Raw genomic sequence first — 26,230 nt, forward strand, 5'->3', positions numbered from 1 at the left:
GGGTATCTAAGGACTCCAACTGTGTCATGAAGGCACTGCCCTTTCTTCAAACTCCCAGTGCGCTGGATTTAAGAAGTCAAGTTCAGTACAGTTCACGGAGCAATGATTTGGCCAGGATGCCAAAGGGCACAGAAAAAAACTTCAGAACCACGTTGCTGTTACGGAAATCACAGCTAGACAAATGTACAGTCTTAATTACAGTAATGCGAGCTTACATGTTCCAAAAATGATTATTTCAGAACAGTTTGGGGTCAGCTGACATTCATTTAGAGTATCTGGTTTCCAATTCCATTTTTTCAGAGCCCGAAGTTAAGCAAAGGAGTTCTGGCAGTGGTAAGTTTTATGGATGAAGGCCTATGAGGGGCACAATGTTCCACCTCAAAATAAAAGCGCTGGCCACAGCATCTAAAATTATACACAAGACTCTTGTGATCACTTAACCAATGGTAACTTCCCTGTCTTGCTATGTGAAAATCTCAATTTAATAGACTGCAACACAAGCAGCCCAGGTTACAAGATCGTCAAAGAAGAAAATCTGATATATATGTTTTTATTCTCATCAGTTTGGAAACCTGACCCCTGCAGCTAGAGAGGGGTATAGAGGGGAGGGTGAAGAATTTTTATATATATATATATATATATATATATGTGTGTGTGTGTGTGTGTGTGTGTGTATATATATGTATGTATGTTCGAAAAGGAAGTGACAGACTTAACTGACATATTTCAAAGCTATACATATTTCTTGGGAAAAATACAAGTACAAGTCAAGCCAAGATTATTCTTAGAATTAAATCTGTTCTCTCAGAGCACTGTCCTGAAAATGACATGGACATGGCTTGCTGTAGGATACAACATTTAATGTTTCAGTACAACTTTGTCCCTCTTAGCAGGTTTATTAGCACAGGTCAAACTCCCACACTAATGCTCCTGCCCAGCTTCCTCTTCCGAGCTGCTTTGCGTCTGGAAGTGTCGGAAGAAGAGCAGAGCAAGGTCTCGCCTGCCTGGAAAACACCACGGAGACAAACCTCGGTGGAGGGTGCAGAAGCCTACTTACAGCTCTCTTCTGACACCAGTGTAAGCCAACTTCAAATATATAATTTCAAGGCCTGATTAAACTCCTTTAAGCCTTTAAAACACAAGTTCTTCTGAGAATTTCTCTTGCTATGCAACTTTAGTGTACAGTACAACCCATTTCCTCTATTAACAATTGATAGCAATATTTGGTTTTTGAGGCTTCCCTAAAATATGAACTAACCTAAATTTATTTATTTTCGTAAACTACCAGTTCTGCTAATTGTTCTGCAGTGCTTCTTGCTCGTTCAGGTGTCTGGTGCATAGTCCAAAACGTGCAGTCTGGAGTCTTTATCCCCACCAGACACTTTACAAAAAGTGAGCTGCAAATGATTGGTTTTTAAATAAAAGTTTGTTTCCAGGATCCCAAAATAAGAAAATACACTGTTTAAAGATGCCATTTTCACTCCCTTGCAACTAAAAAGACAAACAATGAAAACTTCTCACCACTGCAGTTAAGTAATTTTTCAAAATACCAGCACCTTACTGACATTAAGGCTTTTCTTCCTTTTTTTTTTTCTTGGTGGCTGTAAATATTACTCAGTTTCAGAGGACTGGAAGGGAAGCAGTCAGAGCCTAATGCACTATAAAAATTATTTAAATGCATTTTATAAACACTTATTTTGAATTTCTAATGCATTATGGTCCAGATATCTCTACTGTTTGCTAAATATATATATGGAAAAACAAACTAGCATCAAAGGCTTGCAAAAATCTTTCTCGGTACGCTTAAAACTATCCTTGCCTAAATAAAGCTTTTCCCTTTGAGTCCAAAATAAAATAAAATAGCAAGTCAATACACTTTTCTGGTGTTTATAATGTAGCTTTTAAATTTTACCAAAGCATATATTATTTCCACTTTCACGTACTTTGTGTTCCCTCCTTAATCAGCCTTCTACTGCTTCCTTACCTTTTTTCTCAGTTCCCCATTGTAAATAGTCATGTCACCAGAATCATCGTACTGGAGTACTTGACTCGAAATAATCACTCCAAGCAACTTTCACAAAGGCAAACTCCTTGTTCACGCAGGAATATGAAATAATGCGGAGTACAGGACACAACTCAGATTGTCCTACCACCTGCCATATTATATATTCCCACCTCTTTGGAAGGCAGAAGCATCCAGGATGCCAGTGAGGAGGTTTTGGTCCCTTTTGGACGGCCTTACGTTGGTTTACACAGCCTCAGATATACCTTAAATATAACAGTTTCTGTATTTTCAAACAATTAACTTTTAAAAAACCAAAACCAAAACCCAAACCCAAACTACCAGTGTATTCTACAGCTGCAGGAGCTCATTCCTCAGAATTATCTTTGTGGAGCTGATGCCTTAATCTAGGCCTGCCTTGTTTTGATAAACTGTGTCTCCCCCACCCCTTGTTTTATTTTGTGGGTTTGGGGGGAGAAGGCAGTTTGTTTGTTTGTTTGTTTTGTTGGGTTTTTTTAAAAGGCATTTAATGATGATCAACATACCATTAATCAATTCAGGCAAACGTGTTTCGTATTTGATACAATTAATGTCCATCAGCCTATATAGAGTCCATCTCACCATGGTTAGACTAGTGACTCTTGAAAATAACCAGCCCATCATTATTAATTCTTCTGACATTCTGATAGAACATTTAATCATTATAAATTAATTTTGCATTAATGAGGCTATAATTAATATGCATTTCCACAGGAATTCATGAAGATTTAGTAATTAATTAATCCATATAGGTTCTAATTCCCAAGGAACATAAATCAAGTAAATTGAACAAATGTTCCCAAACACCAATTTTGTTGTATGAAAGGATGCTGTATTTACACAAATAAACCCAACTAATATACTGACATTTTAGGGTTTCCCCCTCACCCCTTGGAAGAAATTCCCCAACCCTTTTCTTGAATATCCATTTTGGCAATTTGGGAGTTCTCATGGAAATGGCATTCAAACAGCTGTGCTCATATAAATGCTTCCTAATTCTGCTCAGTGCCCCGATATACAGCACATTTCCTAAATGACAATGCTGTTTGTTTCCAGTTTCAGCATTTTATAAATTCTCTGAGTTTGTGTATGAAAAGATAAGCACATCATGTGAGTTCCTCCAAAAGTCAACTAACACAACTGTACGCAAACTGTAACAAAACCAAAAATCATCTTGTGGGATGTGAGAGCCTCTGTTCATAAATCTAATTTCATTAATAAATCTTAATCTTTTAAGCAATAATCCCCCCTCCCCTCCGCTGCCCCTTTAGCCTCCCATTATTATGGTGCAGGGGATAACACATGTCATTATATTCAGCACAAGAGTTTAAACTGCATTTAAACCAGAAGATCCCCAATTGTTCCAGTGTAGGTGGAGCTCTGTACTAACTGGCAGCATTAAGCTTTACTCAATTAGATTAATACTTTCAACACGTACTTGCATAATTTTTTTTGTTAGTCAGTGCTGTGGGTTTGTGTGGTGGGGTTTTTTGGTAGCAGGAAAGGGGGCTGCAGGGGTGGCTCCTGCAAGAAGCTGCCAGAAGCTTCCCTGCCTCCAAGCCGGACCCACCTCTGGCCCAGGCAGAGCCCATCAGCGGTAGTGGTAACACCTGTGGGAGAACAGATTTAAGAGGAGAAACCTGCAGTGAGTGGGGGACTGGAATGTGTGGGGAACGTCTCTGCAGGTACCAAGGTCAGTGAGGAAGAAGGGAAGGAGGTGTGTTGGAGGAGGGGATGCCCCTGCAGCCCATGGAGGGGAGCGGAGGCCCCCCAAGATGGCCGTGACTCTGTGGGAAAGCCCGCAGTGGAGCAGTCTGTGCCTGAAGGACTGCAGCCCATGGAAGGGACCCATGCTGGGGAAGTTTGTGAGGAACTGCAGCCCGTGGGAGGGACCCACGCTGGAGAAGTTCATGAAGGACTGTCTCCCGTGGGAGGGACCCCACGGTGGAGCAGGGGACGAGTGAGGAGGAGTCCTCCTCCCCCCGAGGAGGAAGGAGCGGCAGAGACAGCGTGTGAGGAACCGACCCCAGCCCCCGTCCCCCGTTCCCCTGCGCCGCCACGGGGAGGAGGGGGAGAGAACCGGGAGTGGAGTTGAGGTGGGAGGGCTGGCTGTTCTCAGGTTTGGTTTTACTTCCCAATATCCTCGTTTTGATTTGGTCGGTAGTAAATTAAATTGATTTTGTTTCTTCCTCAAGTTAAGCCTGTCTTTTGCCCATGACCACAAGTGGGGAGTGATCCCTCCCTGTCCTTGTCTCGACCCATGTGCCTGCCTTTATATTTTCTCCTCATCCCACCACGGTCCAGGGTGTCAGTGAGCGAGCGGCTGCATGGTGCTTTGTTACCAGCTGGGCTGAAACCACGACAGTCAGAAAATGGGAAATCAGATGTCATGGATTGCTATGCCTTCCAAGGTATGAATCCTCTTTCTGCAAAATTACCAGTCCAAAGTACAGTCATACGGGAATTTTGAAATTCAGTATCTGCAGATATGAACATATCATCCTTCTGCAGGCAACAGCCAAAACAGAGGTTCACCGTATACCCAGAGGGAATATTGTGCCACATGTGGAACGGCAGCGTGCCATAAGCCCCGCTCCCGTTCCAGCGCAGGGCTCGCAGGATGCCACTCCGCTCTCCCAAACAGGGAGATGCTGTGGGAATCCTGTGGCTCAGTTACTGTGCTGCCTTAAAACCTCATTTAGGAACCAAAATTATCTCCTTTCTGTACTCATGGTTTCCCAAAATCACCCATTACAAATACAACTTCCATTTTGAGCAGCCACAAAGCCTGGAAAAAGTTCCAGCTTCTCCACCTTTGACTCAGGTACTTCATGTTACCAAAAAGCTATTAACTCGTTACCCAGAGAGATATATCTGACTTGTGCTACTTAAGTTTTTTCTTACATTTAGATGGATAAGCCGTTACAGGAAAGATACGGACCGCTGGAAAAAAAAAAAATCTCTGCATCATTGAAAAGAGATCCATTTATAGTAGAAAGGACCAAGGAAAACAACGTTAAGCGCTGTTGCTGTTTGCTACTATCTTGTTATCCAACAAGAAGATATTGGAGGCAATAACATAAATACCCTCTGAGGGGTTTGGTTTTTTTTAATTACTGCTGGTGTTCTCCCTCTCACTTGGGACAGCTTTCAGCCAGCTACCTCTGAAGGAAGAAATCACAAAAAGTGGGTCAGCTAATACCGAAACCTAGGGATGAGTGTCAGCACCTACATTATGGATTTCATGGGCCACATCCAAGGCAGCCCAGTGGTCCCAGCTGAGCACCTGTTGAATGGTGGGAGAAGAGAAACCAGCCCCAAAGAGCCCTGTGGCACAGGGTCCTCAACACTGACAGCAGCCACACAACACCAACTTCTGGGACTTCTCTGAAAGGACTGTCCTATGGTCAAATAGTATAAATTTCCATACTGAGATATTTTTACCTTACTGGTTTTACATAAAAAACAACTTATTTTCTAAAGAAAGCCATTGCAGATTATCTTGGGAAAAGTTGCCTACGCTGCCAAGTTATTTTGTTTGCTGTCTGTCTCGTGTTCTTTAAAAACCCACACACCATACCCTCCTAAAAGGCCTCCAATTCTTTCTCTTTGCCACATTGGAAATTCCTCACTTCAAATTCACTGGCATTCAGAAAATAGCCACGCTAGAAAGCTTAGTGCAGCAAATTAGTCTGAAGTAGGTGCCTCACCAGGCCAGGATCAGTATGGAGACTTAATCTGTAGACTGGTTTCCACAGACATAAATTAAATTTAAAAGGCCTGGAAGACATGTTAACAAATGATTCACATAATTTAAATCACTCCTTTGCAGTGCTGAGATTTAGGAATATTTGCGTAGTTTTGTTTTGGGGTGGGTTGTTTTTTTTTAATTTATTGCTTCCTGCATAATCACTTGGAAAAAAAAAACCACAAAACAACCCAGCTGTATATCATTGCTCTGCAGACTTAAGAGAAAGGAAAAGAAACTGCTTGGTTCACGATCAGCATTCACCACAGGTAAGAGGCACTGATTTACTTGCCTCAGACTTCCAGTTCTGAATTATTCACAAAAAGCCACTTGCCATTTCAATGGTAAGACAATAGTGCTCCTAAAATCTTAATTAAGGTCACCAATCAAAATGGAAAAATTCAGCAGGAACACAAATAGCTTTGCAGAAAATGTTATGGTAAGTGAAAAACATTTATTAACTCTCAGAGACATTGCAATCTTGACCTGACATAAGGCTGAAACAGTTGTGGTTTGAGATAGCTTTTGTTCATACAGCAGGTGCCACAACCAAACCAGTTTTTCCATTTTGAAGGACTCCAAGAGCTTCCTCAGAGGCCCATTGGCACTAAAAGTGTTTGTTCTTAACCAACAAGAGGCACTTTTTAACGTGCCTGCAGTTAACGTATCTGCAAATGAAACGCTGGCTTCAAGTCAGCGACAGTCTGGTCCAGCCAGGAATAGGTAACTAGGAGTACCTCGGTCCTCCCCAGGACAGCTCTGCAGGGAACCAAGAAATTTTAACCCAAATATTAGATGTCCATTACCTGGATCTAGGTCATGACCAAACCCACGAGTCTCTGCTTTTGACATAACTTTGGCTATCTGCGATTGTCTTCTGTACGTTCCTCCACAACGCGTGAAATCCTGCTGTTGCTGACATCCAAGCAAAGACCTACCCCTGCTTTCACCAGGCTAGGATTTTATCCCTTTTGTATAGCCAGGAGATCAAAGCGAGTTCCACATGTGGTTTGTGGATTCCTCTGAGAGCGGAAAAAGAAATCCAAGTGACCCTCAAACAAAGGATGGAAAAGAAATTAAAGGGGAAATATGATGATATAATTTTAGTTTGAATCCATCCTAAGACAGCTAGAGAAAGCCATGGGAGCATTATATATATATATACACACACACACGCATATATATATATATATATTCCTACCCCATTATAAACCCATAGCTTACAAAAAAAATAGGATTTTTAACTACCACATTAAGTTTTGCAAATCTGGAAGAACCCTGAAATGAATGTTTCTTGTCCTGTTCCTTCAATCAACCAGAGATATGTAGGCAAAAAAATCTACCACCCAGTAGTTCTCAGCTATTTTCCATTGGCCCATTGCCATTCCTCTCCTTGGAATTCCCCATTAAAGCACCAAAACCCTTCATCAATACAGAAAATGATCTACCCTTTTTGAAGCTGACACCTGCAAAGTCATATGCTCTTGTGTGTCTGCAACCTCAAAAAAAAAAAAAAAAAAAAAAAAGAGAAAAAGAAAAAGAGAAAAAAACCCCAAGCTTTGCTCTCAAATCCAGTAATACTTAATGCAGGGTTCAATACATTATACAGCTACACCTACCACTTTTTGGTGAGGCAAAACTAATTCTTACACTTGCTACCCATTATCAACTGGAATGTCGTCTTCTGTAGCAATTGCCCCAAACAAAAAATGAACCTTCCAGGAGACTGAAGATACCCTTGTGTAACCAAGGCCATACACAGATCTTTGCACGAATACCCAAACCCCCTTTCTGCCTAAGGCTCAGGAACATTCAGGCACCAGAAAACAGATTAGATGTTCAAATAATTTATTTTAAGTAACATCATTTTTTAATATATTGCCTGAATAAATACTTCCGTTTATATCACACCATCAAAGAATATCAAATATGAAAAATGTGGCTTTCTGGCCAAGCCATGTTATCACTTTAAGATTAATAGTTTTCTTTAATATGATAAATGTTTCAGAACATAGAACTTGCATAATAATGAGCTCTTTAAAGACTGGGGCTTTTTTAATCTACTGAGTGTCAAACAGGGACATTTACAATGAAGTACAAAGTTCTACCAAGAGTTCTTTAGGAAGGAGAGCTTAAATTGGCTTTTGAGGTCTGGTCAGCCACATATATATGTTTCTCTATGCAAGAGTTCTTCATCTTGCTAAAACTTGTGATAGCAAGGTTGTGGTCATCCACAAATGAATAACTCAGTGTCGAGCTAATTTATTGAAGTAACTCAAGTTAAAACACAAACATACATAGAGGCTGAAGTTATGCCTTGTTATTTCAGCTACCAACACTGACATCCAACACCTTTTTTTTTTTCCTTTTCCTTTTTTAATTGCCAAGAATATTTTGGAAAGCCTATTAAGTAGACAGTTAAGAAGTTAAGGAGGAGATGACAGATGTTATATTAAATCAGCTCCTCTATACCACCCAATGTTTCACATCTTTGTCCCTGTACCATGCCAAGGAGCAGTTTAGGCCTCCTGTTAAAGTAGTTATCAGGCACTTCATTACACCCTTTTTTGATATGGAGTTTCCATTAAGCAAATACTTCTCACTTAGATGTTTCTTTCTTTGTCTTGTATTTTCCTAGCTATGGATTAGCAACTTCTAAAGGGACTGCAGTAAGAAAACCATTTAAAAATGTGGCTTAGCATGATGGCCTTGATTACGCTCTGTAAAAAGAGGAAATCAGGGATGAGAGTCACAGCTTGCTACTCTATATTCAATTAGGACTGACTTCTTTGTGGCTGTGGTTCATGCAGGATGTGCAGTTATCTAATACAGCCCGATTCTGGCAGCAGAACAATTAGAATGCAAAGCATAACGTAAAACAGGCTCTGGCAATATTTTTTCCCTTTGGTTGTGACATCTTCAGCAGACTTAAAACATCAGTCATCAGATTGTGTCCTACGCTGAAATTCCAAACTCATATTCTGAAACCGAAGGCAGCTTTTAAAATACTTAACGATGCCAAAACTGAAGACGATAGGACTGAAGAAAGCAAGCGGAGAAGGGCTTTGATGCCTACACACGCACATATGTACAAAATCTAAGAGAAAAATAAACGCTATATTTAAGCACATCCTAAAACTGACCTCTGTTCTGTGGTGAGCTCAGAGCAGGCTCCTACGTCGACTGATAGATCAACAACGCGCTCAAGGCGTGCAATGCTCAAGCACACCACCACCAATAACAAATCTTGCACATCTCCCTTCTTTTGCATGACCCGCTTTGAGCGAAGATTACAAGGCTCTGGCAGGGTTTTCCTACCTAACAATAACCATCACCCTTTCTCCCCAGCTGGTCTGCACAGCTTCCTGATGAGGTGGCCTTGCTGCAGAGTATAGCGCAAAGTCAAGTCACAGGCAGATTAAAATACCTCTCTTCCTACACGTTTCCACCCCGGGGCTATTTTTTCCTCCAGACACACAATCTGAAGCAGCCTTCTGTTTCACTGATGATAGCTCAGGTACCTCAATGGCAGCTTGGACGGCAACGAGAAGGAAACACGATACCCAAACAACCTCCGTCTCCGGAAGCCTGTAAATTGCCTTCCGCCAAGAGCTGGGTAAGTGTACTGGAAAAATATCACTCTGGTTTTGCCTTATTATGTTCTTTCCCAGCTATTGGCCACTGTTAGAGACAGAGTGCTGTCCTAGACAGATGTTTGTCTGGATCTGGGACATTCTTAAATGTGCGTGCTGTGCTCCTGCACGCTGGTCTACCTATCGACTGTGAGGGGGAAAGAGTTCAAATCCTCTCGCTTTTTCCTTTGGTATGAGGAATACGCTTTGGTCCCTCCATTCTTAACTGGTAGAGTTCTCAGGAGTTGTATTCTTCCTCCCAAATTCTGTTATAATTCACTATTTCTCAATGTTATTTTCAATAAAAAACAACAAAAACACACTTAAAAGGGAACATCAAGTTGGGCTGTTGGGTATTATCCAATGATCAGAAAGAAGCGTGGAATCTTTATTCATTTCAAAACCAGCCAATTAACAAGCTACCGTGACAAGCCACCCAAACGCCTTCAGAAATGACACACTTACCCTTTAGTTTGAGGTCCACATTGTGTCGCAGCCAAGGATAAACACCATAGTTTGACATGTCTTCAGGAATAGGGTGATTATATATCCAGCCATCACATGCAAATCGATAAAAGTTCTCACACGGATCTATGGATTGATTTATCTTGCTTAGGATGCCAGCAGCTGTAAAAAAGACACCACATGGATTTTGTGGAACACTTTTTCCTAAAGAGAGAATTACATGAGGCCACAGTCCAGAAATGATGATTAACTTTCACCGGTCTCTGCAACGTGAAGCTGGCCTCACTTGCAAGCTAAGCCTTGCTGTTCTAGGACTGATGTGTGCCCTGATCTCTGCCATTTTTTAAAAAGCAGCAAGAATACCACCCAGCTTCTCTAGCATCTAACAGTGGCTACATAAGAAGGAGGAAAAAAAAAAAAAAAAAAAAAAAAAAAAAAATATCTGCAGTGAATGTTCTTGAGTGCTGTGCAGCAATGACCATTGAACCTAGCACTACAGGAACATGAACTGCTGGAGCCAGACACCCGAAGACAGGCTCTCCATTGTTGCCATGATAATAGAATTAAGTGCCTGAGGAATTTAGTAGCAATACATATGAACAGATTGTAATTAGCATTCCAGAAATTATGCACTGTTTACCTTCAGCTGAATAGCTGCACAGGAAAACAAATCAAGTTCTGATCTACCATTCATTGGAAAAGGTAATTGTATTATTTTCAGCTCCGTTTTGTGACTGCATCCCCCCAGTTGCTATTGTGGGTGAGACTGGTAAGAGAGAGATCAGTCTGACAAGCCAGAGGCTTAATAGCTTTTGAGTATCTAATCACAGAATCATAGAATCACAGGATAGTTTGGGTTGGAAGGGACCTTTAAAGGTCATCTAGTCCAACCCCCCTGCCATGAGCGGGGACATCTTCAACCAGATCAGGTTGCTCAGAGCCCCGTCCAGCCTGACCTGGAATGTTTCCAGGGATGGGGCATCGACCGCCTCTCTGGGGAACCTGGGCCAGGGTTTCACCACCCTCACCGTAAAAAAATTCTTCCATAGATCTAGTCTGAATCTACCCTCTTTTAGTTTAAAATCATTACCCATTTCATGCATTACAGTGATGGTGGCATAAATCTACATGGGTCAAGTAACACAGAATATGTGGATACTGGACATTTTTTGGCTAAATGATCATGTGTTTTGAGGCTTATCCAAATAACTGATTAAAAATCCTAGCAGGAAATCTGATAATTTTACAGACTTTATGTTACTATTTCTAGCATCCAGTAACTCTTCTTCATCCACTTAGAAATGTCATAGGAAGAGTCACTCTGTGTCTTGGCTGTAATTCTCTCTCTCACTTTAGAAACTCTCAAACCGACTACATTGAAGACACTTTGGTCTTCGGCAATTTTCTATCATTCCTGAAAAGCTGTTCAGCAAGGCAGGGCTCAGGTCTTGAGACATTATATAGTCACTGCACAGAGCACTCTGAACTAAAACAGTCAGGTCATTTAGGTGTCCAAGTCTGCCTTGGTGCAAAATCCCAGCTTCTGCTGAGCTTACCAAAAGATCCGTGTTATTTTGTGTGCATGTGAGAAGAAGAAAGCCAATTCAGATTCAAACTTCTTCAGTGACTTTTTTTTTTGTTCTGAAGCTCAAAATGAAGCACCCATGCTTTTTTTTTTTTTTTTTTTGGTTGGGGTTTTGGGGATGGTGGTGTTTTGTTTAGTTGTCCCACCTTGCTTACATATTTGCAGTCATTCAAGAATCAGCTCTGGAGGGTGATGCCCAGGGCGGCCAGGAGCACTGTCAGTGCCACGCAGGGCAGAAGCAGAATGGCAAGAAACGTCCTGGGAATGTTGAGATCTGCAAATTTTTCACTTTATGGAGCCCCACAGAATTTGTCAGGACTTCAAACCACAAGCCAAACACCTCACAGTACCAGCTTAATATGGTTCAGAATGGAAATAAATACTCTTATAAGTTCACACAATGTCCACTTTGTTTCCAGTAAAACAGCTCTAGGGGCAGATTTCCAGATGTGGGAACTATTGTTTGATCTTTGCTCTCGAGACACTCAATGATAAAACTCTCATTGACGTAGTGTGAGCAAAACTCTGTCAGAACTGACCAGTGCAAAATGGGTGTCTCTCCGGTCCCACCAGCCCGGTCCCTTTAGCTCACATTTAATATTAATAGATGTTCCAGCTCTACAAGGGTTACCACATGTACCTCTGCATGGGGAAAAGGGCCTGCCAATATGGAAGTAGCTGCAGATTTTGAGTTGTAGTCACCACATTACCATTGTGCAAGTCTGTGCAAGATCTGGCCCTAAAGCATCTCTGTGCTTTAACAATTCACTTGCTGGTTTTCTGACTACTGGGAAGGAAACAACAAAATACACCTGAAGGTCAAGTCACCCAACATTTTGTTTCCTATTAAAAAAATAAACAAACCCTATGGGAAACTTTGAGTTAACCTGGGTAGAGTTAAACCGATTTAAAACATGAATTTTAATGGTAGAAAATAAACAGAGCTGCAGCAACTTAAACAGTGACTTTTTTAAAAGTTTGGGGTCCCCCCCCCCATTATTAATGAAGCTTTCTGACTAAATTGTATCATGGAAAAAATTTAAGCAGTATAAATGCCTCCTTAACATACTATAATCACAATATAATAGAGAAGATAAAATTGTTGCTTACCAGCTTCAATACATTCTGAGGTCAAACAGTACCGTTGCTTCGGATGAAACTTTATAAGACCTTGGCTAACTGCAAAATGGAAAACCATAATGAGATCATTTGTAATGAATTTTGACCATTGCAGCCAAATGTTGCGTACTTGATCGTTCAAATGTCAGCGCAAGCTCTGGCCCTAATGCATCTCTGCCGACATCGATTTAAACCAGTTAGAATGTGTATTAAGTAAACACTGCGGCTCGAAACAAATAATTTTCCCCTCCTGTGCCTGCTTTCTCCTTCCTCCGTCTTTGCTCGTAGGCAGCACGGAGCACGGGCTGTCTCTCAGAGGACATTCGCACAGCGCCCGGAGTACCACCGCATCAGCCTGACGGCGAGCATCACCGCGATCAATTAATCGCCGTTGCCATCATCCTCCAGAGATGCGCCTTTCGCAGCCGGCAACGCACCGCGGAGCTACCCAGCCACCTTCGGCAGGGCTCCCCCCGCTCCTGCCCAGCCGCGGGGATCGCGCTGCCCTGCGGAACCCCGCGCCGGCACGACCCAGCGCCAACGGGACGCCTCCAGCGTCCCCTCCTTCCAGCCTGGAACAAACCAGAGAGCAACAGGCACGGGGAGAGACGTGGTTTAGAAGGCACAGCGCAGCGTCTGTCTGAACTGGCTTCCAAAAGTATTGCAATTGTATTTGCTTCTAAAAACCTTGGTGGCAAAAACGAGGCGGTCGCCAGTTAACGCCGCTCGTCTTTTAAAAACGTGTGTTACAGCTGCCACTGAAACTTGAGCGTAGGAATTGCTAATTTCAGATACTGCTGTCAGGCAGCAAATATGCAGATAATTGGTACTTGGGATGAGGATGGGAGAGTCCCAAGGGGTAGATGAAATCAGACTCAGTAGATGTGCTCAGTAGATGTAAAGAAATGTCTCATTATATCCATTATCTTAATAACTCAGTCCATGGCAAAAATAAAAAAGAAAAAAAAAAAACCCAAACAAAAAACCCCAACAGTCGACTATATTAAGGTATCGTAGCTTTACCAGTGCTGACAGTTATAAAGCAATTTCTCCCGTAGTTATATATTGTTCAAAGGGGATAGAAAAACATGAAATGGTATTTCAGCACAGGAAAATTTTACTATAAAAAACCTAAAGCTGTAATTGAATATAAAGCTGTTTAATCTCTTCCAACCTCATAGCTTTAATGACAATTAATGACAGAAGTGGCTGGATTTCAATCAAATTTTCTTCAAAACTGAGAACGTGAAACTATTTCTGGACAACTTTACCAAAGCTTGCATTGACTCAGTGAAACACAACCCCTCAACAACCTTTGTAAATTAGCCAAGAACTACACAAGATTTTGAGGCATATAAAGATTGTAACTGAAATATTGAAGAACAGTAGAAAATAGAGAAGTGGAGGTCTCCAGAACATGATTTTGAGCCATGTGAAATACAAATAATGGATAATGTGCCTATTATTTGAATGTTGCACTCCTCCCGACTCACCTTTTCCCTTGCTTTAAAGTTAGCTTTTTCGAACCTGTCCAGGTCTTGAAAGTTTGCTAGATTTTTTTTTCTTAACAAAGCAGAGAAAGGAGGGAAAATCTCAGACACTACTTATTTCTTTTGCACTAGATGGAAAATGAGGGAAAATGAAAAAGAATCAGTAAAGAATCTGAAATAGACCTCGTGGTTTTGATACATATAAACAAAAGCACAATACCCTTTTGACTAGTTTTGTTCCGTTTACAACTTCATCATTAGAGCAAATGAAAAAAAATCTTTGGTGGTAACATTTCCCTTTTAATTAACAGCTAATTTTGATTGGAAAACTTTGCTTGGTTTTGTTCTCTTACCTTGTTGTTGTTGTTGTTGTTGTAAGAGAACTAACCATGACATTATTGCCTACGGTTGTGGTTGTAACACTCAGTGTCCCAGCTTCTTCCTTTATAAGCCTGTTCCCAGATTCTTAAGAAAATACACACCGTAATTAAGGTCCCCGTAAAAATCCAAAAGGGGAAAAAGCCTACAAATATGCAGAGACAAATAATGCGGATGTTCCTCTAACCTGAGAAGTCCAAAGGGCTACCAAGTCAGGAGGAGAGGCTACCAAACTGAGGTTCAAAGCTGCCTGACTTCTTGCCCAAGGGAACTGGAGAGCCACCCGAGGTGATGCCAAGTGACTCCCCCAGCAGCTCCCCGCTGAAGTCACGGTGTGGCTACAGCCGGTACGGGCAAGTAACAGTAAATAAAAATACGTGATTCTCCCAGATTCCTCTTAAGAGAGTTGTAGGGCCTCTGAGAAGAAGAAACAAGAGAAGGAGGAGAAGGCTACGTTTCGCTCCTCAGGCTGGAAAATTGAAGGGAAATTGTTTCAGGTCTACCAGAAACTGCAAGTTTTGCAGATTAAATGAAGACTGAAGAAAAAAGGTCATCTTGAGGTGCCTGAAATGTTTCACACGACCAGAAAGAACGGTCTCCTTTCCTACAGTTTAACAAAACTAAAAAAGAGTTAAACTCAAACTTACAAACAAAACACAGTGTCACAATGAAACATAGAAACATTGCATTGACACAACATTAAACCAAAACAATTTAACTTTTTTCCTTCATTCTTTTAGTCAAAAACCTCAGACAATTTCCAAACAAATCCTAAAAACCTTTCGGTTGACCCAAGGCCAGCATTTTTATTTTCTTAGCAGTTATGCCAATGAAAATTTTGACACTGAATCCCTGTCTATGGAACAGGCCTCAGTACACTTAGAAAACTACCTCTAAGAATAAATGTATTTGCTTGAATTTTCACGTCTGGTCTATGGATAAAGCACTCCTATCTCTGACAAGCTATGGTGGTAAACATCTATTGCTTTTTACAAGCAATAAACAATCTACTGCTAAAAAAAAGAAATAAGGTCTCTCCATTACTCCCTGGTGTTTGATATTGTATCCTTTAAGTGAAAAACGTTATTTTTCATCTAGAAACAGTATTTTGCACTAACAAGTTGAAGATTAAATCCTGCTCACGTTTATAAAGAGTTTTGTTGAACTGAGCGGGATTACTCACATACACAAAAGTTACTTGCCTGCAAATGTTTGTAGAATTTGCTCTAGGGCAGAAAAACACTAGCCGAGTGTGAGCCTCGTGCTTTAAATATTCTATAGAAAACCTGGCATAATTTTCTCTGTTGTGATTATAAACGAAGCAAGCCTTTCAAACAAGACTGCAAGATCATAAAGGATCAGAGGGAAGCAAAAGATATGCTTAGAGGCTAAGTTCCCTCCAGTCCAGGGAAATCTGTCTTGGTCTAAAGAAATGAAAAGTTGGGCTGAATCAGTCCAAAAGAGGATCTGTCTCTGCAAGTTCCTACAGGGTACAGCACTGCTTTCTCTTCTCTGCTTGGTGGTTCTGGGTACATTTATACGTCTTCACATCATTTTATAGGTGTAGGCATATGCTTCCATGTGATATTCCAACAAAACCAATCTACAGATGATTCCAAATCCCGGAGAGATAAAACTAATTCCTCCTCAATTGTGTCCAGTTACAGCTTATAAATCTGATCAAAACATTTTAATTTCATCCCAGATGCGCTCTTTATGATTTTTGCAAAGACGACTTTGCAATTCATCGTAGAAGAACAGAAAGATCTAAAAAAAATGTGCAAGCATATGCACTATTGAAGCCTTCTACAGGAATTCTAGTCAAGCCCTAAATGAAAACCAAATGAAGGAAAACCCAAAAGATTCCATAAAATGTGTGCACTACAGATTCATTTTCAGGAGACAGAAAATATTAGTCCTCGGTGACAATCTGTGAGTTCGTAATCAGCATTAGTGACATGCATAATCTCACCCGTTTCTCCCCATTATGCAAAAGGACCCAGTTCTGGCTAGAACACGTCCAAATTAGTATCGAAATTCAAATTCAGCGTTCAGAAAGTTACATGAGCTCACGTTGCACCTTCCAGCTCTAGCGCTCCCGCAACAAATCCCTTTCCTGGCACGTTTCCATTTCGGGATAAATACAAAAGGGGGGGGGGGGGGGGGGGGGGGGAGAAGAAGAGACCGAGCTTTTCACCAAACCACGGGCACCCAGCAGACGGGCCGGGGAGGGTTGCGTTCGGGTGAGCCTCGACCTTTTCGCTTACCCAAGAAAAGCGCGGTGCCGAGCACAACGGTGCCGCTCACGAAGACGCCGAGGGCGATCCGCGTGGCTTTGCTGGCCGCCCTCCCGGCCTCGGGTACCGTCTCTCCTTCCATCGGGATGGCTTGGACGGGCTCGCTCTGGCACAAGTCCGGTTTTCCTCTGCTGCGGTGGTGTCAGTATTTCAACTCTTCACGAACTGCACCCATGGGCTCTCCTCCTCCTCCTCCTCCTCTCTACAACCCCAGGTTTCTGTCGCGAACCATTGCCTAGGCGCTTCCTGCTCTCTCCCTCTCAAAGGAAAACCGTGCGTAAAACAGGAGCCGTCTCCCACGTTTTCCTCCGACCAGGAGGAGGAAAGGCGAGCGGTGACCGCTGTCTGCGCAGCCCTCGCTGCCGGTAGAGCCTCTCCGAGCCAAGAGCTCAGCAGTCCCCCTTATCAGGGGTTCCGAGCACGAGGATTTCACAGCGTTGCCGAACAGATGTTTTAGCTATCCAAACATATAGCCGTAAACCCTTTACAATCAAAGCAGGGTTGCTGACAACTTTTGCAAACACGAGACCGATGGAAGGTTTTCTTTTTTCTCCTTGCGCTTATTTAAAAAGACTAATTATCTGCTGACTAAAGTTTCCTCCTCTTAAACCATTCCTGCTGCATCATTTCGCTTCACCAGAAGAGATACCCGCTCAGCGGACAAATCCCTTTTTAAAGCTTCCTAAGAGCTCTTAGAATATCATGTAGCATTTTATTTTGGGAATTTGGTATGTGACACTGCGTGCCAAAAATCACAGTCATGCAGCACAAAGCAATAATCAGCACAACCTACAGAATAGTGCTGCTTTAAAAGCTAGATTTTTTTTTTTTTTTTCCAGGCAAGGTATTTCAGTCCTTGCTGATATGCAATGAATCTTAGGAGATGATCCTATGCTTCTAAGTACTACTATGAGCTTAGCAGAAAGTACTTATTTGGGACTTCAAGTTGGTGGGGGATTAAAAAAAAAAAATTAGAAAGCCTTATTTATATGGATTTCTCAGTTTTTGGCTTAGACTTGATATTCCTCTCTCCAGGTGGCAAGGTTTCCCCATTCATCAAGTAACAAAATTAATCATTTCAGGGTGAATTCTCGGAGCTGCCTGTGACATTCAGCCCTCCGAGGAGCTCGCGCTTGCTCCAGAGCTGGACTGTCATGCAAAACTTAAGGATGCAGGGAGAGGCAGTGCCATGCTCGTGCTCCCAACAGAAGTTTATGTGTCTGAGTTACTTCTATGCGGATTTAGCAGTTCTTACCTCAGCCCCCACCCACCCTGATAAAAAACTGCGCAAGTAGAGAGAAGAAAGGCTTATGTCACAAGGTTAGGGCATATATCACAACGGCAAAGTTATTGGTTTGGAGACCGAACGGTTTTTCCCTGTGAGCACCTGCACACAAGTTGTCCTGGATGCCAGATGGGCATATAGGGAAAACCTACTCCATCCAGAAGACGACTTAGGAGTTTGAAGGTCCAGAAACCCTCGCTCCTCAAGCCCCTCTACAGCCTGGCTGGGGTCCTGCAAGCAAAATGCCTTCATTTCTTATTCTTGTCCCTCTTTGCCAGCAAGCTCCAGGAGGGCGTTCTCATCTCTGCTTGGCACGGAACAGGAAGAAAGCATTTGTTCCTTTTCACCCGCCTACTCATCCCACATTTAACCCGTGATTTTTAACATCCATCAGCTGAGGAAGAAGAGGGAGGTGATGCCACAGAACCAGGAGGGCCACGAACGTCCCAGACAAGTGTTCCCATTCACGAATGGCTCCACGGGTGTGAGCAGATTCCTGGTTATAAACAATCCCCAGCACAAGTCTGGCAGCAGCACAGGTTTGAGAAGGTATTCAGGCGGCGTTGGCGCTATTGAGTCCTCATATCAGAAATCACTAGGAGTCTCAAAGGGGCTGCCAAAAGGGCAGAAAACGCACGGACGTGCTGTGATCTCAACACTTAAATCAACTTTGCCCGTGATCCAAATGCTGAGTAAGTCTCATAAGGACCCTTTGACAAGCATTTGGTATTGGTTGCCTGATGGTTTTCCTTCTATGTCAGCATTGAACCACCGACAGTACAAATGCTGAACAGTTATTAGACCTATGCATACTGTCCATCAGCTTTATATCCCACCAACCAACATTAAACGGTCACATCCCTGCTCAAATTCCCCCATACTTTATAACTTTAAAGGTTTGCTCCCCAGAGAAGTACTAGCATGTACTAAATATCACACTCTATTAGTGTTTCATTAACAGCATTTTGCCTTCAAGGTATGATCTCTTCCTAGGACAACATCAGGCCAGAAACCAAGAACAGCTTTCAACAGTGCAAAGCAGCAACCCGTTGTTTCCCTTAGGAAAATTGTGAGAGGAAGAGGGAAAAGGGAGATAGGGAAGCTGATGAGAGGGAGAGGCTGGACAATTCAGTACACCCTCCCCAACAGGCAAATAGAAGGTGAGGGCTATGGGAACATGGAGATATCCCAGCAAGAACCAGCAAGCTCCAACTACAGGAGCTCTCCTCTGGAGAGTCAGCTGCCAGCAACAGAATGACTTCTCCAAGTTTGGGTTTGCGGGCTTATTTACACTGTGGCACGGTGTAAGTGCCCTTCCCTCTGGCTGTAGAGCCTGGTTGTAGTCAGTAACTCATGTTGGTCTCTCCAGCACATACAGAACTATGAAATTAGGGCTAAACCACAAACAGCTGCAGGCAACAGCTGCAGAGGTCCATCTCTGGCAGTGTTTGAAAAGGTGCGCGGAGTACATGTGAATCAGCTTCTGATACTGCTGATCAGTTACAGAAGTTTGTGGAATTTGATACGCGTTCCTGATGAGCGTGCTAGGATTTGGTTGCCTTGCTCATCGTAACTCCAGCAGCTCTTTGGCAGGTACGAGATACAAGTTCCACGCTTACTGCTGGAACTGCTCACAACAGTCCTGGCTATTATAGCCCAATAAGGCACTTAATGAGGCTGTGCAAAGACTCTGTTAAACATTCATAAAACATTGAATAGACATCAGGGGAAAAAAAGTAATAATTAAATGCAACATGCTCTAAATCATTCTTCATTCACTCAGAATTGCCTCCGACCAAGATCCCAAACAATGGGATCGCTCTGGCACTTATAACAATGCCAGGACGAGGCACAAACATTTCCACCCAAACCCATATGCAACAGCTAGCAAACCCGCTGGAACACGCTCCAGGCTGAACCACAGCAAGAGTGCCCCAGCTTCTAGAAAAAGTCTGTCTACATACGCAAGCGTGCGTGCGTGCACATGAACGTACGCTCACACACACGAGCACATGCGTGTTACCTTGCTCTTTCAAAGCAGACACGATTCTCGCTTCCACCCGTTACGCCAGAGCCAGGCAAGTGTGCTTGCTCAGAGCTAAGATCAATAGTACTACGTCAACTTCTCCCCACGTAGCTTGGTTCAAGAAGTTTCTATTTCTTGAGGTCTGATTATTCGAAAGGCACACAAAACCCCCGCGTTTTGCCTAGTTTTTGCTGGCAACAGTCAAAACCAGAGTTACATAGGTGTCACTGGACGTCTGGAACAACAAAACCGCCTGAGGTCAGCACACGTTCAGCCCAAGCTTGCTGGAAGACCTGCTTGCAATGAGTCCGAGCCTTGCAAAACATTTTGTCTTTCTTGCGTTTAGGGAACTTTAAAATGTATTAAAACAATTACTGATACTTTTAATGAGGACAGAAACAACAGTTCAGCATTAAGCATAAAAACCAAAATAACACATGTAAAACATGCTAGGTGACACCAATGCATTAGTTCGAGAAGACGTTTCCTCAGAAGATGCTGTCCTCATGGCGCACGTTAAAGACTTGCCTTATCGGGAGGCAACTGACAGGTTACCTTAGAGGAATGAGCTAAGCTTGGCAGAAGCAGCTCACAATCAAAGCGTCACAGCTTTGATGACATCCTGTCGAGCATTTTTAGCTCATGGTGAAAGGAAGAACGTAGCCGCTACCACGCCGTTGGAGGCAGAGCCACCAGATACAGCTTGAGTAGCTTCAGCACAAAAGCACAGGTATACGCTGGCTTCGTTGAAAGGGATTAATTAGTGCGGGTCAGAGTAAAGGCAGTATTCCATTTCAAGTGTTCCACAATGGGGCCTTGAACTGTTTTTTCAAACTATGCAGCCGTTGTAGCCAGAACTGGCCAACTGGGCCTTCCGTACACACAACGTGCTTGAGAAACACCCAATGTTGCATTTGAAGACAGCTTGAATATTTGTCCTCAAATCTTGGAATCTTATAAGTGATATTCTCTTGGCTACAACGCCCCCCCCCCCCCCCCCCCCCCCCCCAAATTTCCATGCTGCAGCCAACTGCAACCACACTCTGGCACAAATTCACATCCTTTATTCATGTGACAGATACAGCTGGAAACAAATAGCCCCATTGTGTTCCACTGGTACAGCCACATCACGGAAGGTCTTGGTGCAGCTGGGAGAATGTGGGTCATTTATTACGGGCCAATTCAGAGCCAACAGGCCTTGCAGGGCTCTGAACATTGCTGGTGGCAAGCTTTTCCACTAACTATAACCACAACTGTGGACAGAACACCCTGCAAAGCAGAAAACTTTGTTCTCCAACACTTAATTCTCCGAATCAATTTTTTTTTTTTCTTTTTTAATTCCAAGTAGGCTAAGCTATTCTCATTACTCCAAGAAAAACTTGTCCCTGCTGCAGGAAACATTGCATTCTCTGACCAAAAAGTGCTTCTATCTAACCCAAACAGCAACTCACTATGAAAGCCAACATCTGGGATCATTAAAGTTAAACCACTCAAGTTCGCAAGCTTTTTTAGAGCTGCTTTTGAAAAAGCACTTTAATGAAAAAATGCATATGTTCTCGAGCAGAAAGAAGAACTGCTTAAGGTCTTGTGGCAATTTTTCTTCAAGAAGCAGATTAAATCATAGCTAAACAAAACACTGCTTCTAAAGGCCACATTCGCACTATAACAAGAGTGTGTTTACATACAGCCATCACATGTGCATACTCCTCATGTCATCCCGCTGTATAGATTAAACCTGGAGTATGTGTCCAGCGTACATGTTGACATGGACTGTAGAAAGGCATGTTAGTTGGGGATTAAGAAATATATAAAGTGCTCTGGAGTAACTCAGAGCACATTTTTTGCCTTTTTCATGTGATCTAACTGTGAACATAAGCTGAAAAGGCACTGAAAAAAAACCAATGCTGGGAAATGTGACATTTCCAGTGGCCACAGCAGTGGGTGCAAGGGTGTAGACAGGACAGAACTATCTGTTGTTTCTTTAAAATATTGTATCAGGACCACCAAAGCTTCACCTGCTTACTTTACTCTGTCCAGATGTTCGCTCACAGCTGTCAGACTATTTATATGAACAGTAGAAGCAAGGGAGCTTGGTTTCCAATGAGTTTGTCTCCCGGATGAATTTTCAGGTGTGTAAGGAGAGATATATGTGCCGACATTTGAAACCGAAAGAGGAGGAGAGCCAGCAGACCCGCACGTGGCCGCCTGCAGCATCGACCAAGGAGATGTCTGTGCTGTGCCCTCCCGTCTCTCGGAGCAGCACGACGGCCTCTGCCGCAGCAACGGCTCCTGCCTGCTCTCACACCCGAAAAAGCGGAGCAAAAACTCCTCCAGGCGCATTACTAACCCAAGGCAGGAGAGCTCAGCAGTCCCGTAAGGTACCAGCTCTGGTGAAAGCTCTTCTTGCACAAGGGCCATTCGGTCACATCCCTCTGCGCAGAGGGATGTGACCAATTCTCCTGTGCCTACCAAGGGCTATAGTCACACTGAAACCTTCGCAGCAGAAACAAGAGACCTTTTCACCCGGGCAAAATATTGTCAGAATTTAATATCTTTGAGCCCAAATCCCCTCTGTCAAATTTGGTTGAAGTTGGCTGACAGGGTCCAGCGTTACTGAGCAAGGCTGGGCAGGAGGGAGGGGGGACAGAGCAAGGGAAAGGACAACTGCATAACCTCTGTTTTCAGAGGAAAACAGGCTGGCCAAAAAAAAAAGAAAAACCAAAACAAACAAACCCCAAAAAACCCCACCCCAAACAAAAAAAACCCTCCAACCCTGCTCTTCCAGGGTATTGCTACAACCAGGTCAGGATCTTCCTGAGGTTAGTTTTATTTTAATGCATTCTACTCAAGTGGATTCTTTTTCTTCTCCCTCATCTCAAAGTGAGATTACAATTAACTTTGCACACAGCTAAAAGCCAGAAAAATCCCACTTTAAATATGATGCCCTAAATAAAATACCCCATGACAACACACAATTTTGTCTCTCTCATTCAGTGGAGGTATTTCTAGCTATCGTCTGTTCTTGTCCCAGTCTTGGTGTTACTCCAGTGATTATGCCCACATCCAAAAATGACATACAGCAGCCCCTCAGGAGGGTTTAAATGCATTTGGTCAAGTTCTCAGGAAAGGGGAGGTCAGAGTTAGATCAGGTTGAAACCACAGCGTGAGGGTCCATGGACAGCATCATCAAGATGAAACATTTGCTTTCCTGAAGTCACAGGAATCCTCAAGAACCAGTTAGGCACTAAATATAATTATCTTTACAAACCAAATTGCTATGTCTCTGACAGCCCCTCCCTGAAGTTTCCAACATCTCTATTTAAAATAAAACTTTGTTGTTTTTTTTCCTATTGACATAAGGCTATTAAAACATACACAGATTTGTCACTGCCTTACATTTTTACGGATTTATAACCAAACCTGATTAAAAACAAAACAAAACTTTGAGCAAAACCTGTGGACACTCACATGGACTATTTGCTGTACTCATATGTATTTCTCAAAGTCAGCACTTCAGATTTTCACTAAATTTGAAATGAAGAATATACCAGCTTCAAGCTCATTGCAATGCGTGGGTAGAGGATTTATCTAGGACCAAAGAAAAACATGGAGCGAATTTCTTCTTTTGTGACTTATCTGCATACACTGGCACAGGAAAGTAGGAGTTGTGGATTACTTGGTTTCAATTTCTAGTATCGCAAAAAATTTGCATGAGGAGAGCACACATCTGAAAGGGGCTTAAGCAAAAGTGTCAAACATCGTTTCTGCTCTGAGCAGAATAATTTAAGAAAAACACTCATACCCCTGTAAAAGGCAAAAAAGGAATAGAAACTTAGGAGTAAAGTTAAAATAGCATTAGAAAAGGTGGTTGCAGCTTGTGAGGGGATCCATAGACTCAGGGATGGTACAGTGCTGGAGACATCCACAACTTTGCCTTCTTAGCCGTTACAGGCCAAAAGAAGAATAAATGGAATAATGAAAATTTGAAGGGAGGCTCTGACAAAGAAAGGTGTGAGTCTGCAGCTGCTGAGAGGCTGCAGGATGAAAAAGTCAGTGGCAATACACCGTCGCTCTCTTTATCTACCCCCACGGAAAGAAGTGAAAGGCAAAACAAGCATCAGAATGAAGATTTTGGTACTGAGCTTTGTGTCAAATGCACCCCAACGAGTTGTTAGGTATCAAAAGGTGGATCATTACGTGATATTGCTGCCAGTAAGTTTTCACTAAAACCTGAGAACAAGTAGCTGGACTAGGGACCCCCTGATAAAAGCGCCTCAGTATGGCTCTAACTAGATACTCTTAGATATTAACAACTGCGCAAAGAAATTAGCAATACTGTTCGCAAAGCTAGTAAGGATGACAAAAATAGTCACAATCAAGCATGCTTACAAGGAAGGAAAATCGTGTTGACCTTTTCTAAAGCTTGCAGAAAGGATCATGCTTTTCTAAAAAAGCTTCCTTAGCTTCTTCAATGTGCACTTCTCCAGCAAATGACAGAATCTTAGTCCACTAAAAGATGCTGGTGAATTCACAGATCTTTAACCATTTGATGCTATTTCTGCTCATAGTTCTTTGAAATTACTGCTAACTTGACCAGCCTCTTCCTTGGCTGAACTGGTTGACTGAAATGGGAGATTCATTACCCAATTTTACAATAATACTCAAATTTTCATGAAGATTGTGCTTGTAATAAAAAGCGACAGTCATGACAATCATCTTGCAATTTGGACTATGAACAGAAATAAGATTGGCCAGAATGTACTCATAGCATCTGCTTTACCTAGGCAAAACTCTACAGCCAGGCAATAAGTTTCCAAAAATGAACTAGGAGTATCACGGCCTTTGAAGCAGCGATTAATGAGAGAAGGTAAGAGCCTGTAGGGCCATATTCCATCTCCCCCACCCAGAGAGAAAGCACTCGCACCCAGACTACATCTGGACTAAGCCACACAAGAGAATTTCCTACTGGCTTCCCAAACGTGCCCAGGTGCAGAGCCAAGTCACAACCTGCACCCACGTTCGGGGCCCAGGGACAGAGGAACACCGATACAAGACCTTGATGAGAATCACAGCGTGTCGGGGCAACGGGGCGATCGAGATCCCAGGCTGTGCTGTAGCCAGCCAGGACGTGGTCACGTAGCCCAGGCCATCAACTATTTTAAGTGAAAGACCTCCATTTCCTCGCAGGTCTTTCTTACACGGGCACTTCCTAACTTTATCTGGTACCAAATCTTACTCCGGAAAAGTAGCCTGAGAAAATGCAGTGCCACATCCCAGCTTTCTGCCAAGCTGCTGACCTTTGCTAGAGTTAATTCATTCCCTTTGCAGTCACTGCTCACGCCTTTCAGAGCGGCAGCACAGGTTATCAGGAACGATGCAAACACAGCTCGTTTCATTCTGGGTCAATCGGATAAACTCGCAGTCCTCTCCGAGCTTTCCTACTGCGATGCCGTGACTGCATTTTCTTAGGGCATTGCAGCCTTTGTGTTCAGAAAACATGCTCTTAAGAGGAATCACGTGTTTTCGACTCCATTTCATAAAATCGTTTATGGCTTACCATCTATTTTTCTTTCTGTATCTGGGGATAAAAGCAACTATAAAGCACTATTTTAAGTTGCATAAAAAACTGAATGAAACGCATCCACTGTTGCATCAATCTAGAAGCACTATGAAACATTTAAAGCTATTAAAATGTATTTTGATAGGCATGACTTAAAATGTATTTTAGTGTGTCTGAAGTTCAGATGTATTTGAGTGTCATTTGTTCAGTACAGAGAAGCACTTCTACTAGATGAAGGATATCACCTCGGAGTGCTTCACCGTGGCCCACACAGCTTGCTTTCAGCTGTAGCTCACTGAGCAGGTACTTACCTTTGTAATAACACATAAGAGTATTCCTTCTGCACGTCGATTTAAAACCATGGTGCTGATTTTGCTTGTAGTGAAAATAAAATGAAGTAATAGGTCTTGCATTTCTTTTTAAAGAACACTGCAAAGAAAATCAACAGCCAGGAAGTTCACATCACATGAAATGGGTGCTGTCCATGCATTCTTTAAAACAAACCCCTCTTGAGAGAACGTATCTAAAACTTGAGTAGCATTCTCATCATTTTTAACATAATTTCTGAAAACAGAACAAAATCAGTCCATTTACCTGAAATGAA

The 26,230-nt window shown here is 42.5% G+C and overlaps 1 protein-coding gene across 2 annotated transcripts in view; it reads right to left on the reverse strand.

The window, feature by feature from the left end:
- The window catches only part of PHEX (phosphate regulating endopeptidase homolog X-linked), a 109,293-nt gene extending 91,494 nt beyond the window's left edge, over nt 1-17,799 (reverse strand). The window contains exons 1-3 of one of the 2 annotated variants that reach the window (XM_030020871.2): nt 16,726-17,799; nt 12,582-12,650; nt 9,887-10,048 (exon numbers count right to left, since the gene is read on the reverse strand). In XM_030020871.2, the coding sequence (XP_029876731.1) occupies nt 9,887-10,048; nt 12,582-12,650; nt 16,726-16,837 (343 nt within the window). In that variant the 5' untranslated portion in view covers nt 16,838-17,799. Of the gene's footprint in view, nt 1-9,886; nt 10,049-12,581; nt 12,651-16,430; nt 16,571-16,725 lie in introns of those variants that run through there. The other variant, XM_030020872.2, reaches the window with a different exon arrangement.
- Between the last annotated feature and the right edge of the window lie 8,431 nt (nt 17,800-26,230).

Source organism: Aquila chrysaetos, chromosome 7 (genome assembly GCF_900496995.4).
Source record: "Aquila chrysaetos chrysaetos chromosome 7, bAquChr1.4, whole genome shotgun sequence".
Lineage (NCBI taxonomy): Eukaryota > Metazoa > Chordata > Aves > Accipitriformes > Accipitridae > Aquila > Aquila chrysaetos.